Here is a 20,175-nt window from a genome sequence, read left to right as displayed (position 1 = left end):
AACTTTCTCTTTGTTATGTTGGCTACACATATTTTTGCTTCTGGGTGACATTTATAATTAAAGTTCAGTTTTTCTCTGAGCTTTATTAGAAGCCTAAATCTCAATTTCTTTTATTTGGATTTACTGGGCTATAGAAACTTTCAATATCCAGTAATCGCAACAAATTCCTACAAAGAATCATGAGTATAATACGTAGAACTAGAGAATAAATGGTTATGTGTGTTTTGTGTTAAAATGCGGTACTGTAAACTACAGCTACCACATAATGTCAGTATTGGAAAAGATCACTATACACTTATTCCTCATTTTTTTTAAGTGCAAAAATCCCATCACTCTGACCCTAGTAGTAAATGGTATGTTAGTGTAAATTGTGATCATTGATTATACTTGTGTACCCTGTGGTAGCTGGTTTTACAAGTCAGTTGTACTTCAGTCATCAGAGAGTTAAAATATTTAGCCTGTGTGATGGAGAGATGCAGTAATGAACTGCATGTAACGAAGCCTTCTTTGATGAATGCTATATCTGCACGTGTTTATTAAGAATTTACCCTGATAATGCACTCTTTGATTTTGCCAGTACATAGTTTTTAAATATGGAGCTATTAAAGTCTTAATTTTATCTCCTTGATTTTCCTCAAGATTGTTCAAGCTAATAATTTTCATTTAGCTTTTTTTTTATATGAAAAAAAGCTACTCAGGTTATGGCCAATTAATTTAACATGTAATAAATCATTATCAGAAAATAATTTTATTATAGTTATTATCAGCAGCAATTACTACTCAAGATCTAACAGTCAGGTAAACAGCTCTAATAATTATGTCAGATAGTGTACAGTCTAAATATACTGTTGAACTGGGAGATGGGCCATACAGAAAACATTCCTTTATTTTCATCTGCAGCTTCTTTGGATGACGGATAGTTAGAGGTTGTGTCTCCCACTTGAGTGTGAAGTGTCCCACTTGAGTAAGAAGCAGTAATGCATAGTAAAAGACAGGCAGACAAAATACGGTCCTTCTGAAATCTATTACTGTCAGTAGTAATTTTAACAGGCTTTTCTTTTTTCCACTTTTCTTTCATTTCTTTTGCCCTGTATGAAGCAGAATATGCTATGACAAGGTAATCTGAACAGATTATGACTTGACTTCCCACTGTATTCAGCTTCGGTGGGGCTTCACCTTGAGCACTGTGTGCAGTTCTGGGCCCCACAATCAAAGAAGGATGTGAAGTTCCTTGAACTTGTTGGGAGGAGAGCAACAAAACTGGCAAAATAGCTGGAAGGAGCGTCCTGTGCGGAGCAGCTGAGGACCTGGGGCTTTGTGTCCTTTGGAGGAAATACTCTACTAATGATATGCTCTAACACTTCTTTTACTACAACAGATGTCATGTCCAGTGACAGGACACAAGGGAATGGCTCAAAGCTCCCCCAGGGGAGGTTTAGACCGGACATTAGGAAGCATTTCTTTACTGAGGGGTGGTCAAACACTGGGAACAGGCTTCCTAGAGAGGTGGTCGATACCCCTGGCCTGTCAGTGTTTGAGGCACTTGGACAGTGCCCTTAATAAACCTTGGTTTAACTTCTGGTCAGCCTGAAGTGCTCAGGCAGTTGGACTAGGTGATGGTTGTAGGTCCATGCCATGCCACTGAAGTTTTCCTGGCCTTGTTGCAAACACAAAGGTCAGTTGTTTCACCACAGTCATGAATGAGTTGGGCTTTCCCCATAAGAATGTCTATATAATCAACAGGATGCCATAAAATTTTTCATAGCAGATGCATAGTTAAAAGGCTGGAAGACAATACGATAATGTACAGCAGTGCAATATGCTAGGTTCTTACAGGCTTTCTGTTCACTAAAACTCTCAGGACTCACCTAAGTGAACTGTGCTAAAAAGGCAAATCGATGAACTGAAACCGTCCCCTGCTTTTTTCCTGGTGTTTGAAACCTAAAATAGCAATGTTCTGGTGGTAAACAAATGACTCATAGCGCCTGTTTGATACTCCCAAGGGGACACTGAGGTAGAAGGGAGTTCTACATGACACACTAGATGGGGGTAAATACTCTTTGTTGGTGCTTAGTGTTAAATACTGCATGTGTTCTGCATGTACCTTGTTAAACTATTACAACTAGTCCTCCTTTCCCCACTTGTAGAGCTTTATTTTCAGTCTGTCTGCTGTTATTAGAAAGGATTGTATGCAGATGTCAAAGTTGAATTGTGCTAATGGTCACTACCTCATTTTTCAACCTTTTTCTTTCAAATATCAGAGTTTGGATACTAATTGTTAGAAGTTCAGCACTTCTGTGACATTCATTTCACTTGTTTTGAATAACTTATGAATTAAACCAGTCTTGTTTCTGGACTGGTGGGTGAAATTGAGCATTTCTGCTGTACATACCATGCGTGACACTGTTCCTTTGTGTCTTTTGGATAAACCCTGATCATAATGCTCTATACTAAATCCATTTACTGTGGTGACTGTTAACAGCAGCTTTTCTTGTTCATACATTCAATAACTGGAGTCAGTACCCTAGCCACAATAAAGCAAATATTCCAGCAGGAGCCAAAATTACCTGGAGGACAATTTGAGTTTTCGTGTTTTGAGAGAGAATTCACCAGCTTAGGCTAAAAACGGGAATGCCTAAGAGCACTGCAGAAATGCTGATTTGACTGGTTAGAAACCAAGGATCTGTGAGCAAAGCGAGTCTCCTGTTTTGCTCTCTAGATAAGTCAGAAAGCTTTCATCGTGAAACACAGCGCTGAGAAGTGTATTTGAAGAAAGCTTTTAATTGCGTTTGGTATTTTTGAGCTTGGTAGTCTTGACAGCCATCTTGCAGAGAAGAGAGTTATTTGGGAGTTACGCAGTGTGGGGGCCTAGGATAAATGGCTGTAAACCAATTACCTCCTGCTTTAACGTTGTCACAGAAGAGATTCAGTGTCTGGGCGCTAACTATAATTGCGTTTTGGGTGTTTTAATATAGCATTTACGTGATTGCATGGCAAGCAGGTGGGCAAATAGAGTAGATTGTGATTCTCCTTAAATAATGAAAAGCCACAGTGAAATGTAACCAACAGTCTGCAATCAGCTTCATTCCCTGCATGCAGCGAGTATGTATTTTTAATAGGCTGTCCAATGGCTGAAGGCATCTTGAGATGGAACAAAACCCCTGAACGCATGCGCTAAAAGAAATAACTCTTTTACTCCAAAGCTAGTGGTAGTTATTACCTTTAGGCTTGGATACACTGCTAATCTTTATTTCTAAAAACAGACACTGTGTTGTGATGAAAATCAATACTAATTTTACATTGGTTTGCCATGTGGCAGTAGTTAAAATATAACTTGTGTACTCCTTTTCTTTTTTATCTTGAAGGCTACAGTTGAGCCCTAATTGTTTGGTAAGGGATGTTATTTGCTGCAATATTTCTCAAATGGAAGCATAAATATTCTTTTGAATATGCAAGACAAACTTGAAAAAATCTCTAACTGTTAACTCTTACAGGAGACTAAGTTTAATTCCTTGTTTTCAGTGATGATTTATGTTCTTAAGCATTTAATATTCTAGTAGCATTTGCTTGTGAGCTAAGTAATAGATGGTAATTTCATAGCAATATTAAACTCTGGCTATCTGATGATCTAAAATAGCTTGAAAGCCATAAATTGTGGTGCTTTCCTAATGGCCAGACCCTTTGTATTGCCCTTGTATTTAAGCATGTATGTGAAGGACGTGATGGTGTAGCAGGTTTAAGATTGTGTTAATCCCAGGGACTACTAACTGATGCTTGTAAATTCTTTGAACATGTAGGAATTAATTAGGCAGATGGAATGAAAGTTATGAACAGCTTTTGTTGGAGGTTTGTGACTGTTACAAACATCAGTTAGAAAGTTAAGTAGTTGCAGGTATCTTTCTGTCCTGATTTTTGGAAGTTTGCTCACAAATATACACCCAGTTTACAGCGACAGTAACAGTTAAAGTGTAAAGCAGTCCTGGAAGTCATTTATTGTTACTCTTAGTGCTGTCACCAGCAATAAAGTCCTTAGCTGATCTCCTATTTCTGTGCTACAATCTAACCATTCCTGCACATATTTCTTCTCCTATGCAATATAAAAATAAAGTGTACAGGTTTTCTATTGTGAATTATATTTAAATGCATTTGTTGAATTACATGGTACATCTAGCAGCCTTGGTGCTAAATGCCTTAAACTAAATAGAGTAAAAGCGTGACAGTATATGGCTTTCCAAAACTGTTTTGATTAAAATTTTAGGGCTACAACTTGCATCATGTTGGGGAGTAAAGTCCCACCTAAACTCAATGGGAACAGTGCATGTAACTTATCTTTGAAAATACCTATTTTTTTTTTTGTTGGACCTTGCCCTCTTCTGCGATTTTTACCAAACAACTAGCTTGAGAAAAGTTTAAAATGGAATAGACCTGCAGTCTTTGACATCTGTTAGCTAAAAGAAATGGATATTGGGTTTGCTATGGCTGTGGCAACACCTTACTCTTGGAACAAGCCATCTGCTTAGCTCTGAAGGGGCAGGTTTTATATTCAAGATCTTACAGCAAGTCAGATTGAGTGGTGTCATGATGGAGTTGTTTCACAGACCTGTCCTGAGACTGAATCATTTACGTCTCAAATGTTTTGCTGCTCATAGGAACTTGAGGAGAATCATAATCTGTACTTTTGTATCTAGTACCAATATCTGAAGTTACTCTCTTTCACAACTTCTGGTATTTGTCATTATGCGTACACAAAGCTACATGCATGCCCACAGCTCCTGTGAGCTTATCACAGGGTTACTGCGGGGCGGCCCTGCCTGTTTGCATTTCCCTGCCAGCCTTTTCTCAGCTTTGACTGATACACAGTGGCACTAATTCACTGTCCTCTTCAGGTCTTTCTGTTTCTGCTTACAAACAACAATTCACATGTATTTATATGTGTACATTTATGGTAGTTTGTCTAGGTAACAGACACAGCAAATGCATAGCTAATAAATACAAGTTGTTTGTACAATTAAATAATGCACTGGCAGTTAGGGGCTGTCTTCTCGGACCTGCGCTTTTGCCATGCTCCACTGTCATTACTAACTTTTCAAATCCTGTTGGAGAGAAAATGAGCTCTATTTTTGCAAAAAGCAAATTTATAATTTCTGTGCAAGGCCATTTCACATTTCCTTTGGAAGTAAAAGATTAATCTACTAGTTTTTGCTGCCAAACCCATATCCGTAAAGGCAAGGAGAAAAGGTACAGGTTATATACAAGGTATTTTTTCATGTTTATGGATCAGAGTATCTCAGGGTGTCCCATTGCTGTGTGTAGAATGTGCTTGGAGAATAACAGGTTATCGGTATGTTTGCAATTAATTTTGAAATGGATTCTTTTTGCTTCCTGCTGTCACGTACAGGGGATACTTGGGGACAGGCTGCACTCAAGATTGAATGGAGCCTAGAAATTTTCTAGCATGCTTTTTTCCAGTGGTTCTCTAAATTCATGTATTTGCAAGGCAGTGGTACAGTTATGCTTCTGTGTGTGTCCTTCTAGCTTGTACCATTATGTTGGGTTCCAAACACAATGTAGATCTTAAAAATAAAAAAAAAAATCAGTATTTCAGTATGTTTTCATGCAGAAATTTAAACCTACAAGAGTATTGTTTTCTAAGCACCTATAGCTTGAATATGTACCTCCAAAATACCTCTTGTGCTTAGTGTAAGGTTGACATCAAATCTGAGACTTACAATGCCAGAATCCTTATGGATTCTATCTAAAGGAACTGAGGGAAGGTAAAGAGTACCTACAGTTTTGTCCATTAGCTGGCAGCAAAAAGACCCCAGAAGTGCACAATCTCCACCACAGGGCATACTACCTTTCCAACTTGGACACAGTAGGTGTGTGCCTACTGAAAATTAATTCTGTGTGTATTCAGAATAGCCTGATAACCAACTAGTAGGAAGAGACTGATACTTCCCTTTCTGCATTTACTCTTTACATACAGCAAAGCAAAAGAGGCTTTCCTAAAAATGCAAAAAGAACGTGACTTCCATAGAATGCATCATCATCGGGTGGTCCAGGAGAAAAACAGGCTTATTTGTGACATTAAAAGGTAAAAAAATAATTATTATACATGTAACGTTAAATACAAGGTCTTCAGTTTAAAGTGGTAAAGTAAAACTGGCTGCATTTGGTTAATGTCCTGGTAAATAGCAGTTCCATCTGACCATTCTGCCATGTCTCTTAAACAATTTCTGATGACTTTTTGTATATTTTTTTCTGTGGTGTGATGTGGCATTAATAAATACGTAGTTGTTCCAAGAGTTGAAAATGTGAGACTTTCTTTTACCCATGTCTTTTTCCAGAAATATGTAGTGATTTTGTGCTTAGATCCTTTGTCCATTTTAAAGGGTAACTGGTATCATGCTGTGTACAGAACCTTTTACGTTCATGATTCCCATGGCTGGTATTTTCTGTCCTGTTACATCTTGAACTTCCTATGTGAAATTTGCTATGTTGCGTTGTTTGTAAATAAGCTTAAACCAGTCTGTTGTTACAGAGTTATAATAGCTTATTTTGTACTATTTAATTCCATAAATCTGTCATTCTGGAATGCTGAACCTTTTCTAGTAAGGGTTGTGCCTTACTCCTTCCATGAGTAGAACTTTCATACTGTCTATTCTATGATTCTATCTGAAAAATCACTTGGCCAGGTAAAGAGGTTAAGAATCTCTTCTTTTAAAGTGTTTATGCCAGCACTTGTTTTAAAATAACACTGGGGAGTAGCTTACATTTGCAGCTCCAAACTCATCACAGGATTTGGTTTTATCAATGGTATCAGTAAAATGCAGTAGCAACTGTGTTCTACATCTTTACCCTTGAAATCCATGCATATTAATGCAAAAGAGCACTATTCACTGATTTACCCTGTGTCAGTTGTTTTTTGCAAAATACAGTGTGTTTGAAGCTTAGTGTCCTGCCTTTCTGTTGAGAGATTATATATGGAACTTCTAGTTGTTCTGAAGAATTAGTGGCTGTATTCCATATATAATGTGCAGTGAAGGAAGAAATAGTAATCATGTTATGACTGTTTTGTCTAGGTTAGGACTGTAGTTGGATAATAGCTGTAATTATCTTTCTTCCAATAAAATATCATCCATCTGCAAGAAAAGAGAAATTAACAAATTAATGTGTAATATGAAGGATTAGGAACAGGTCAAAACTGGATAGATTGTTGTAAAAGGTATGAATAAGCAAACTAGGAAACCTCTTATTCATCTGAGTTATTTTTGTTTGCTTCTTGTGGCATTCCAGTTAGGTGGTTACATACTAAATACCTTTACTTATCTGCGTTGACCTTTTGGCACTTTTATTCTTGTGTTTAGGGAGGAAAAAATTACACATACAAAAATCCCTGATTTAACTCATCTTTGACGAATCATTTGTCTGCTTCTTCACAGGCTGAAGGCACATTATGAATCATATGAACCAACACTGAGGCAGTTGAGTGAAAAATACCAGACCACACTGAGACAGAAAATGTTAACCAGTTTGGAAAGGGACAGAGCGGTTGGGCAGGTAAAACTGTGGTGAACACCACTTGCAAAGCTGCGAGGAATGCTTTGGGTTTTAATTTGGTAAATAGGATATTTCTGTTAAAGGAACTCATTTATGTAATAGGTTGAAGCAGAATATTTTAGTGACTTTCTTGTTGTTTGGTGAGATGTTAATACTGAAAGTATGTGAAACTTAGTGCCACAAAGTAGTAGTTCTCAGTCAGTACTTGCTCAGTGGTGCTCTCTGTGAGTCAGCGATGTGCAGACCCTGTTACACTTGGTGTCGACAGCTTGAGGAGAGGTGTGATATTCCCACAGATTCATATGCTTCCATCTAGGCTTTTAGAAATATCTTACTGTCTTTATCACAAATTTTATTTTTCTTAAATATATCCAGGAATGACCTGTGCGTTTAGAAAAATTACATTGAGCTATCAGATTTTTTTTTTTTGTCTTGTGAGTGGAAAAATAGTTGGTTTACTCCTATAATCTTACCTGATATGTAGGTTTGTATACAGGATATTCTGCCCCTTTAGCCGGATGTTCTGTAAGCACAGGTAGAATGGATGAAGAACAGAAAATTACCTTGTGTGTGTTTAACCAATAGGTTCAGGAAAAAAAAGAAAAATCCTTCCAAAATGCTTTGCCTTTCAACAGTAGTGTCAGTTATATGTGGGTAACAAGAAAGAAACTTATCATGCTTGCACTTTCTTCTAATAATTCTCATCTCTCCTTTCTTCCCTTCTCTGCCTCCAATTTTTCTCAGTTCATCTGAGAGCTTAATTTAAAAGACTGAGGATTAAATGTTTGAATTTCAATAAGTAAAAGAACATGTCCTGTAGAAAAAGGTTACCGTCCCTACACAGTCATGCTGGATCAAGAGTACAACACACAGAACAGTTCCAATGCTATGAAATTTCAGGGAGATATGCAAGACTTGCAGTTGTGAACTGTATGCATTCTGAAGTGATGGCTTTTGTGTAATGCATAACACCGTATTTCATGGCATGTTCTTATGGCAAAGTTGTATGTCATATTGTGCCGTTAAGTTGAAGACCAGTGCAGTGATGGCAGCGCTTAAGATGGTGCTGTAAGAGCCGTAGTATTCTATGGCTGCATTGCTTTAACAGAGCTGTAAAAGTATTTTGAGAGATTCTGGATGGCTTGTGTTTTATCACATTGTTTCACTGGGCCTTGCCAAAATCTTGAGTTAGGAGTAAGGTTTAACTTATAGACAATAACCACAAAATTCAAATATTACAGGTGGACTTATTATTTACATATGCCAGCATCAATGCTGTATGTTGTGAACAGACAGTTCAAAAGCAATGTTTTCACATTATCTCTACTTGTTCTCTCCTCTTTTTTTAAAAATTAGGTTATAGGTTTGCAAGCCACATTACAAGATTTAGAGTCTGTATTCGCGATTCAGATTCCTGTGACAAAAGGTAAAATATACCCATTGCCAAGCTCAGATGGGTTATGGGGTTTTGTTGTTGTTGTGATGCATTTCAAAATCTGGTGTAACAGTAAATCAAAACTTCTTGCCCTATAAACATTTTATCAGCTGTCCTTGTGGCAGAGCAACGGTTTTATCATTTGAATACTTATTCTGATATATATCCACTAAAGACAGCGAGACCGCTGATGGAAATATGGAATATGTGAGTAACTATGGAAGGACTTCCCCCTAGACATCTATTTTGTGTCCGATCTTATTAGTTTATCCACTAATACTATTTTTTTTTTACGCAAGTATTTTCAGCTCAGTGTAACAAGTCTTATATGGATGTCTGGAAACACTTTGAAAATACTGATGTTATGAAATCCAGCCTCCAGTTTTATCATGTCTCACTTTTACAGGAGGTTGCTAGAGTTATAAAATAACTGCTGGAATAATATCTTTGTCTGTATGGTACTACACTACTTCCCTGGTGTTTTGAATAAATGCATAACTAAATTACTTTTCTAACTCCACCAAGAAAAAGCCTAGCACTTCTGGTTTCCTAAGTAAATGAAGCCTGTGCTATCGTATTATTTGAGTGTCACTCCCACTATTAATTTTGAACTGATTTTCCAGTATTTCAGTCACATGTGACAGTGAGATGAGTGTCAAATAAACCAGGTTTCCAAAAGATTCCTGGAAATAGATAAGCAGAACTCAAATCAGAAATTGCAGTTTAATTGTCATTTGGGAACCTCAAATTTCTCAGCTGCATAAGTGACCAGGTGTCATATATTCTACAACTTTCAGGGGAAGCATTTATTGCAATTAGGACATTTGTTGCAATTATGTGTTTCTTCAGGTTTTTTTTCCCCGGTGTGTTAAACATGTAAACTTCCTTTTGCACTGGTAATACACCCCAGGTTAAAAGCCACTGAGTTACCCCAGCCTTTGACAATCAAGCTTCATTAGTTCCCACATTCACGGACTTAATTCCACTGTATAAAATTCCTGTAGAAAAGACAAGGTTGAAAAGAAACTTATTCATAAACTTTTTTGGTTTCTCTTTGGATTTATAGCTGACTGAAGAGAATAACAAGCATTTCCTAGACTGTTAAGATAGCTTATATACTATTAATGCAGACATTCCAACTACCATCCATGTCTCTGCTACTGCCTGCATATTATAAGCATAGTGCTTTTGGTTATTTTTTTCCTTTAAATTCTATCTAATGTAGGTTGAAGCAGTCATTCTCCTAAATTGTCATGGATTGCTACAAGCACTAGACTGAGATCTAATTACCTGGCAGATGCCCTTCATCCTAGCTCAGATCTTGGTTTCCATGCAGCAGTGGCAGGCTTCCATAGCTGTGAAGTCCCTTGGAGCACACCCTACTACTTTTCTAAAGTAGTGTTTAGTTAAGGGTATACTGCTTTCATTTCTGGGACAACCCAGCAGGGTTCTGTAGTCTTACCGAGTATAAAATAAGCTGTAGTTTTCATTTTCTCTACAAGCAAATAGCTACTAAACTAGTAACTTCTGCAAATACAGGCTTCAGATGTATTCACGTGGTGGAACACTGAAGCACTGGCAGCAAGCCTCTTCAGTGTTCACAGTATATTTCTGATTTTGGTTTCTGGTGCCTTTTATCTATGAATTAGTACTGTACTCCTCAGCAAGGCACATCTCGGGCCCCCAGAATATTTTTTTTGTGACTTTATAGACTGCAGATGCTCTGCTGTAACCTTTATATCTTCTTACTAAAAGCATACACCTCTGCCCCACTAAAGAGCGCAGTGCTCATTTCCATCCCGGTGGGATAGGGAGGTAGAGAACAGGCTTTTGATTTTGTTAGTGTAGGGCATATAGCATTTGACTGTTCATTATACTCAGACTTGAGGATACGTAGTGTGGGTTCTTCCCCCCATGCTAGTGTGTTACTGTATAGATGCCCCATCTGTCTCTATTTTGTATTTCACATACTTCATTTGTTTTTTGAGTGATTCTAAAAACTACTCTCCGGCTGTTCACAGTACTTGTTTGTTCTCCAAAAATCTTGAGTGCAATTTATAATACCAGAAAGTGACAAGCAGGGGAGCACTTTATAAATAATAAAAAAAACCAAACCCAAACGCACTTAGTCTGTAACAAATTATTATGCTCATCAGCCACCCATGTGCTTGTACAAGCCTTAATTTGCTTCATACCCTGTGTATCATCAATTAAGCCATATTTCAGTTCATTTCTTTCCAGTGCTTTGTCCTCTAATATTACATAACTTAAATTGCTCTCTGTAGGTCACACTGATGTCTCAGTGGGTGATATTGTCTCTTATTCAGATAGTTTCTACTGCCTCTTGAAAGATGGTCATGTTCTGTTGCTTCTTGAATTTTCTTATTCATAAGACAGTGTAATCGAAACCTTGAGCAACAAGCAGTGCCTGGATACTGGAGAAAAGTTTGCTGCCTTCTTTTCTAAACTGAAGTTCTTCGTTTGGGAGAAACCAGTGCTGTTGGACTTGAAAATCTCTGCTGTACGGAGACCTACAGCTGCGGGTTTTTTTCAGTCGCTGTTCTCCTAAGAGCTGACTTTTATGCATTAATATATTGGTACATTATAATTATAAGATATTGAACATTCAGACTGGCAAGTTATCTGTTGCCAAGGTAAGATGCTGTTTCTGGCCAGCTGTCTGCTCTCACTGCAGGGCATGCAGCACATGAAGGAATGAGATGGGCTCTTCCCAGCAGCAGTAGATTGCCTGTCACTCCTCCTGATGCTGCTTCTGTCCCACAGCTTGACTTGACATCACAACTGGAAAGCTGGTTTTGGCTGGAGGCTGCTGAGAGTAGCTTTGAACTAGTTTTGGGTTTGCTGAAGTGTTTAAGGTTTGGAATATTGGCAGTGAGGTTGTGCACATCCACTCTTGTGGGCTTGTTTCTTGTTTGTTGGCGTTTTGAGGGTGTTGTATAGCAAACAATGAAGAACAAAGGGAAGCTTTGTGGTATTCACAAGGAGTTTGCCTTGTAAATTTCTATCTGGCAGCTAGGTAGAAAAAATAATTAACAGTAATTAATTTTAGGATAACTATTCTGGGCTTATTTGATATAGCAGCTTTCAGCCTGATGCATACAGATCACATATTTATTTACTAGATTTTTTGTTGTCCCACTGCCAGGCTGTTGTGAAGCTTTGCAAACAGTGCTTTATACACAAATCCTTCAAAAGAACGTTTTCTTTAGGTGTCTGAAAAATTATTAGAAGTTTAAGTTTTTATTTCCTCTTTATTTACTTTGCTTCTTTAAAGTTGATATGATGGACATCTAATAGTTGGAGAGAAACTAGTTAGCAGTTAGGATTAGGACTCTGTCTGGTAGACTGCTCCTCTGTCCCTGCTATGCTCACTTGGAAACCAGCTCTGAAAGGAGTTATATTTTGAGTTCAGATTATTTTTTTAAAAAGGATTGGTGCTTCATGTAGGTTTTTAATTAAAAACTGGTTTTGTTTTAAATCTGGGCTTCCCTCATGTGGTAGGAAGTTCATACATAGAAGGATCTAATTATCAAAGAGAAGCAACTTATTTTTTTGAGTTATTGGTGTATATTACCAGAGCACTTGCACCCTTACTTAGGGGTCAAGACAGAGTGTTAAGTGGTGCTCTGAAAAAAGACCAATTTTTTTGCCTGAAGGAATTAAACAGTGTTGACTGACTTGCTTATAAACTGAAGTGAATGTTGCTGTAACAGCTGGCTCTAAAAACATGTTATAAAACTGTTACTAGCTCAGTACATTTCTTGTATTTTCTAAAAGCAACAGCTGCTTATTTACTACCCAATTATATTCAAAAGTTGAACTCAATGAGTTTCTTTACTCATGGTTGAATTAACTCATTGCTAAGACTGTTAACCGTGCTTTTCCTTTCCTTGATATGATGTAATTGCTGTTAGAAGGTCATGCAAAAAGAAATTTAAAATGTACCAGTTAAAGTACTTAAACCTGGTTGTCCCCATTCCCTCTACTATGCAATCAGAAAGCCTGTAAACACAAGCTGTTGGTATCTTAGTACAATTGCAACAGTTCTCTAGAATTGTTCGCTCCTTTTTTTAATGGTTACTGGCTTTTTAAGACCTTCAACTGTCATAACTCTGGTTTATAAGTATATGTATTTCAAAAGCACCAACGAGCCAAATTCTCCTTGAGCAACATGCTAGTGTATAGCAGTTACTGAGTGAGTAGAAAGAGTTTGACATATAAAATGATTTTGCCATCTACCCTTCCTCAGAGGAAGTTGTTTTTCAGAGTATCTGTGACACTGGCTTTAGCTTTTGAAGCAGTGAGAGTGCAGACACTGTCAGAGCAGGTACAGTTCTCTTTATCAGTTAGTTTTACTCAAGTTAGGTGTATGGGAAGGTTTTGTCTTTGCTTGACCTGCTTTTTTTGTCTCAAGAATGAAAAGGGTGTTTCCCACACACACCCTGCTATAAGTCAAAGTTTGTGTTTTGGTGTCTACGTCTTAATGAAACAATTTCACAAGAGCAAGCGTTTAGAAATGCGTAGTGTGAAGTGTGTTCATTTCAGTCTGGATTTTAGCTGTATAATGTGTTTTTAAGCTGACATGTTTTTCAAAAAACTGGAGGGATGTAAATGCTCAAATCCTGTTGGAATTCGGTATTCCATCCTTTCTCCTGTAGATCTGTGTACGTACTTAGTACAGAGCATTTCAGTAAGAGTTGGGGATCTCGAGGGACTGTGTTTGAGTACGTGTGATCTGCCCGTGCAAAGGCTGTCAGAGAATTGCATCCTTCCTGCCCGGTCAGGGCAGATGCATCGTACAATAGTCCATGTGTGCTATCCTGTTCCTCACATTCCTTTCAGCCTGTTCTGATGACTTAGAGCTATGCTATCTGCTTAGGGTTTCTTTCCTGAGTTACCCCCTCCTAAGTTGAATATTTGCAGTTGGACTCATTGATCTTAAAGGTCTCTTCCAACCAGAACAAGTCTATGACTAAGTAACTCCTTGTTTGAAAGGTGGGCTGGGAGAAAGCTCAGGGAAGCAAAAGGGAATGCAGGCAGTAAATCGGAACAATGTAGATACTGGATAGGATGCAGTGAGATGATGTTTTTCCTGGCTCTGAAGGAAATGAAGAATGGCATCCATTATGCTCTGACTGTCTCCTGTACTGGAACATTCAAAATCATTGCTGCATTTTGGGTACCGTTAGGCAAGTTGAAATGGATCACACCAAAATAATCTGTGGAGCAGAGTTACATGTAGTCTTAGAATGCTTTATATGGATGGCACAGGAACATGCATATCTTTTCATTTAAAGTGACTTTTCTTTTAGAAAGTCACATGTCTAATACTAAGTGAAGAGAGATCTTTTGGAAGAATAGGTAAAAAATGCTTTCTGATGATATTTTTGTTGGTTTTATCTTATAGCAGGCCATGTATATCAAAGGAAGAAAGGGCTGGAAGGTCCCACCCAGAAAGCTCTTCAGGAAGCCAGGCAGCAAAAACACCTTGATGCTGAAAGCTCTTTATGTGATCCATTCAGAGATGCAGGGAAGAAGATAGGCAGGAGAGATCCAAAGGTATGGAGCTTTTGTTGCGGTTGCTGGGTATCTAATCCAGAGTACGTTTTAAAGGTTTACGAAGCTGTGGTGAAAAACACAGGCTTAGTAACAGTAAATAGGACAGGTAAGTAACAGGTTTTTTATTTTAAATGAGTTTCTACTGCAACTAACCTTTCAGGGAATAATAGGAACTTTTGATAAGTTGAAGTTAGCAAGCTGCTTCTCTCGACTGGCTTCTGGCGGGGGAAGAGTGCTGGCTGTAAATGCTTCTTTTTATGTTTGTAACTGGAGAAATCCTGACCTATTCTGCAGCGCTTTTCAAGCGTTTCAACCTCTTTCAGCTGGGTCTAAAAGGTATAACATCTGAGAGACTAAGGGCAAAAAAAATTGACGATTTCTTTAATAGTCAAAGATTCTAAACCTGAGCATACCAGAGGCGTGTTACTGTTTCAGTGTGGAAGCTGTGCAAAATCAATTCTTGATTTAATTTTTATTGTTGAAAGGAATTTGTTTTCTTCTACTTTGTTTTACTTATTGTGTGTGTTTTCTTTTCTTTTTTGACTATATAATACTGCTTGTTATTCTTCCAGATCAAGGTAAACATTCTAATACGTAAAATTTCTTAAGCTCTTAACAGTTACCTGGCCTGGTTTGTTTGAGAGCCACAGTTAATGTTGAAACTGTGTGTTTTGTAAAGGAAAAAAAAGCTCTAGTTTACACTGATATAGTCTGAATTAGCTTCAGTCTGTCTTTTCCCTGTCTGCACACGAATGTGTCCCTGGTGATTTATTTTTTTGTATGTTTTTCTGTTTTTGCAAAGGCATTTCTCTGTGTGTGCTGGCAGTGCACCTCTCCTGACAAACACAACATTTGATTTCTGGTTTCATCCTTTCTCATTCTGAACCCCTAAATAAATTTCTGTTGCTTTCTGAAATATTTCTCACCACATATTAGAAATAATTCTGTACTGTCTCCCCACCTATTAGCATCTGAGTCTTACTGAGGCACCTCCCAGTCAGTCCATCTCCACTTTTCCTGTCCATCATGCAGTGGTTAGAAACTTCTGTTCGGCTCTTACAGTTATCTCTTCTCTTCATTTTGACTTGTGAATGTATCAGTATTTCTTGGCTTATGAAATCTTATTTTCTGCTCCTGTTTCTACTTTAGTCATCAGGATTTTTATAGTAAACTTCAGCATAGTTATGTTTCAGCCCCAGAATATATAAACTCTATACAGGTAGTATGCCTGTCTGGCTCACTCTTGTTCTTTGAAATTCATGAGCACTGTTAGTTGACTGGTTCTGGCAAGCATCTGTGTTTCTGCAGATCTTATGTTTCCCAAATGAGTCCTACCAGATGTCTTTATTTAATCAATGGTTTAGAAAACTGGAGCAGCTCCAGAAATAGTGGGCATTTTTGAATGTACTAGATTTTACCGTGGCTAAGCAATAACCTGAAACTTTAGTTGTGAGACTATCATCTTTTCAAACAATGGAACAGTACCTTTTTCACTTCAAATTTCCTGGTTCTATTATTTATAAATAATTCCTTTCCCCTAACAAAGGTTACTATCTTGGATATAGTGGTGAATTGTCCAATTTCTTAGACTGTTAGAAATAAATGGCGGAGGTCTGTAGAGGGTGAAGAGGTGAGTTAAAATTGTGTTTAAAACAAAGGCAGTCTTAGAACTCTGTCCTGTGCTGCACGTTTATTGAATGAAAGTTCTAATCAAAGTTATTTTTTTTCAAATAGTGTGTTTTTATTCAGCAGTTTAGTAGTCTGAGTATTTGTTCTGGCCGAAAGGATTAGGCAGAAATGAGTGCCTTCCTTAGATCATTTTATGTTGGGAATCAAACTTGTGTGATGCCTCATCTACTCTGACCTATATCAAAAAGGTGTTTTACGTTCTGCTGTGTCTCATGTGACTTAAATTCTTTCCTACAATGATTCAACATGATGGTCTTCATTGAAGAGTGGACCATAAGCAATAATCTTGTCATTTACAAGAAATGAACAACGCTTTACATATATTGGTTGGTGGTAAAAGTGACTGATGTGGATTAAGATTAAGATAACACTTCATTTAAATTCTCTTTGTACCACAAAGGAGGTAAGAGTCAGAGCATAAATTGGTTATGTTGTTCCATGGAGTTCTGGTGAGAAACTTCGGTATAAGAAATAAAAGCAATAAAAAGTTCCTGTATTCTAACAGTGCATTTTTGACAAAATAGAGAAAAAGAAACCAGATATGTGATATCTAGGTAAAATTCACTGTCCAATATTGCTTAGCTCTCCTCAGTAAGTGTAAGTGAACATTTAAAGCTTACAGAAGTTCAGAGTGAACAACTCATTCAATTTTGAAATTTAGGCATTTGGTTTATTTCATGTTAATTGAAAAGCAAATATACTGTCATGAAACTGTATCCTTGAGACAAAATTAAAATGTTTACATTAACTGTCCTGTTAGGTGTGAACTGTGGTGATGAAAATGATTTAAAATCTTTCCTGTGTCTTGTAGCTAAATAGTGACCTAACAAAAATGCCTGTGCTTACTTTTAATTGGATGCAAATATGACTCATAGCTGAGCTAGAACATTTACTTCAAGGACAGACGTATTGAGTTATTGTAATATCCTGTAAAAGCTGACACAATTTAAAACCTAAGGTCCCTTAGCTATGACGTTTATCACTGAGACAGTGAAAAGGCACTGGAGTTTTTGTGAGATTTTTTATTATTATCTTGATTTAAAAATCTTTGTTACAAGACTCAGTTACACTATACAGTAACAGGCAATTAGGCTAAACTGTTTACATATCTAGCCCTTAATAAGCCAGTATCAATAGCATAAATAGGTTAAGTATGTGCTAGAGTACTGCTTTAAATATTTAAATTAATTAAAATGCACTCACAGGTCATTAAGATTGTAGAGAACCTTTGATAATGTGATTTTCATTATCCTGTTGAAATATACTTTTCCTATTGTTATATTTTTGTTCTTAGGTTTTTCATTCTATGTTGGATTGCTTTTACTTGTTATTAGCAGGGCTATTGCAACTCCATGTGCAGTAAATTTTATTTCCACATATAATGTGTCACAATGCAATTTCATTTTCTGAAGTTTTTATTTGGTTTAAAACTTTATCAGAAGGTGTGCTGGACATTTCTGGAGGTGATGCGTTACTGGTTTCTGTGGAACAGACTTTGAATTTGTGGCCAATGGTATATTAACATACAGAATTAAAATCCAATGATCATACAATTGTAATAGCTTTTGTAAGTAATAGGACATAAGGTTGAAATAGCACATGAGTACAGATATAAAACCCAACTTTCTCTTCAGTTCTATGGAAGGAGGCATACCCAAGGGAAACTGAACCAAAATGATTACTTAATCACATTGTTGAGCTTGAATATAAATGAGCACAAGCATATTGGGTCAGAATTGGAAAGAGGAGGTCCCAAAATAGTTAGGAAGGGTCATAAATGAAATAAGCAACCATTCTGTGTTTGTAGTAAGGTTACGAAGAAAGCGCTGATTAGATACTTAGTAGAGAGAAGACTGACAGATAATACTGGGAATACTTATTTCTACAGCCCCTTACTGGCATAATAAAACTCTAGACAGGGAGCTGAGAAAATTAATACCAGTTACCAAGATACAAGACTGCAGTCTAGAGAATGGAAAAGAGAATGATGTCTGTATTTCAAATGAAATAAAAAGTAAGAGCTAAGAAATTGCAGATTAGACAGCCTAATTTTAAATTCCCAAAGAAATTTGTAATGTATAAATGACATGTTACTGAACATCTGGAAGAAACTAGGTAAAGAAGTAACAGTGAAAATTAATTTGCAAGGAAAAAATGTATTAATCCTGTATAAATTGCATCTGTACCAGGATAAGAGATCTCCTGGATAGAAGAGGAGCAGAAAGATTGTAACTATCTTATTCTTAAGATATAAGGGCCCTTATGTTTTTCATAAGGCTTTGGGTGCTGTGTCTCAGATCATTCCTATTAGCAGCTGTGGAAATCGGGCCTGATGGAAATATTCCTAAATTAATGGAAAACAGATTGGAAATTTGCAGATCGATTGAATCGGCTTTTGCCAGGCTATGTTGTCATTAATGATCTAGAAAATGAAACTGGAAATATGCTGACTAAACTCGCAACCCAAGTGAACTGGGTTTGGTGGGGATGGAACTGCAAGCGCAGCTGAGTACAGGTCTAAACCTGACCTATTGGAGAATTGATCTAAAGAAATAACATGCAATGCAAGCAAAGGTACAAACCTCCACCTTTAAAAAGAAGTTACCACATGTACAACTGCAGAACAAGAATGGTTGGTCAAATAGCTCTTATTTGGAATCGGCTTTAGGGTTTGTTGTGTGAAAACAAGCTTAGCGTGAATCAACAATGACATGACATTGCGAAGTGGCTGAACACAATACCGCAGCGTAAACCAGGAATATGGTGTGGAGGATGTGGAATATTCCTCTTGCTCTGTTCAGCTGGCACGTAGCTTTGACTGCAGTGTTGTGGTCAGGTGGATTGCAGCTCTTCAGGACACAAGTGGACCATCTACACTAGAGCAATAAGAATGATTAGAAATCTGAAACATAACTGTCAAAGAAAAGGTGAAAGAAGTGAAATTGTGGAGTCTACAAAAGAGAACACTAAGGGGAGACAGGTTACATCCTTAAAATCGAAGAGGATTCAGTAAAAAAAAAGGCAACCTCCAAACAACCACCACCATAAAACAACCTGTTAGAACAAGAAGTAAAAGTAGACATCCAATAAGAAAGGTTAAGGTTACATAATAAACAAAATCTACGGTAGTAAATATAGTGAAGCACCAGAATAGATTATTTAGGGAGTTTGGCTGGCTGGAATACGGTAGGCAGATTTTTTTCTCAGGAGTAACATATCCACTTGGGAAAGGGGATGTACTGATTGATCATCAGATGATTTGTCTACCTGTCATTGTTAGTGGATTTCCCCAAGAAATTGTACTTAAGGAGTAAAAATTTCTGCCTTGCCCTAAAGTAGCAGGCCATGTTTAACTTTCTAGACAGAACAATATCAAACTAAGTTTCTACAACTCTGTAGTTAAACTTGATGGCTGGGGAGAGGGGAAGGACTCGTGTCAGTGCCTGCGGAGGGAAGAGATCCCAGTCTGCAAATCTGTATTTGTACAGATGAGCATGTCGGTAGCTCCAGAACAAGTACAGAACATGCAGCTTCTCCAGTGGGACTGTCATCGGACACACCGTGGGACCTGGTGTTACTGCAGCAATAGTGGGTACTAAGCAGCAAAGAAATGTAACTTCAGGATATGATGCCTCTTTACTTCTACTTAAGGAATTGATTCATACTCTTAACATTTGAGCCAGGGAATATCAAGATTAACTGGCTGTAAGCTAAGAAGTGTTCTTTAGTAGATCTTGATGCTATTTAATTGGAAAGAATTACATATTTTGTTAGGCAATACTTAATGTTTTATAAAAACCTCCTACTATAGACTTGAAAAGGATAAAAAAAAAATTAGATTAAATCCGTGCTTTTGTTTTAATTTGTGTATGCTATTCTGTGTGTAATAGATGATGTGATGATGGCTTTAG

At 37.3% G+C, this 20,175-nt stretch overlaps 1 protein-coding gene across 1 annotated transcript in view; it reads left to right on the top strand.

Annotated features, from left to right (window-relative positions):
* Positions 1-20,175, top strand: part of SPAG16 (sperm associated antigen 16) — a gene marked incomplete at its 3' end in the record, with an annotated part of 53,587 nt that overhangs the window by 7,273 nt on the left and 26,139 nt on the right. The window contains exons 4-7 of the mRNA XM_010152683.1: positions 5,987-6,094; positions 7,443-7,560; positions 8,917-8,986; positions 14,424-14,575. Of these exons, the coding sequence (XP_010150985.1) occupies positions 5,987-6,094; positions 7,443-7,560; positions 8,917-8,986; positions 14,424-14,575 (448 nt within the window). The remainder of the gene's footprint in view (positions 1-5,986; positions 6,095-7,442; positions 7,561-8,916; positions 8,987-14,423; positions 14,576-20,175) is intronic.

This window comes from Eurypyga helias, unplaced genomic scaffold (genome assembly GCF_000690775.1).
Source record: "Eurypyga helias isolate BGI_N326 unplaced genomic scaffold, ASM69077v1 scaffold13295, whole genome shotgun sequence".
Lineage (NCBI taxonomy): Eukaryota > Metazoa > Chordata > Aves > Eurypygiformes > Eurypygidae > Eurypyga > Eurypyga helias.
Note: the sequence above shows the minus strand (reverse complement) of the source record. Positions and strands in the feature narration are given on the sequence as shown.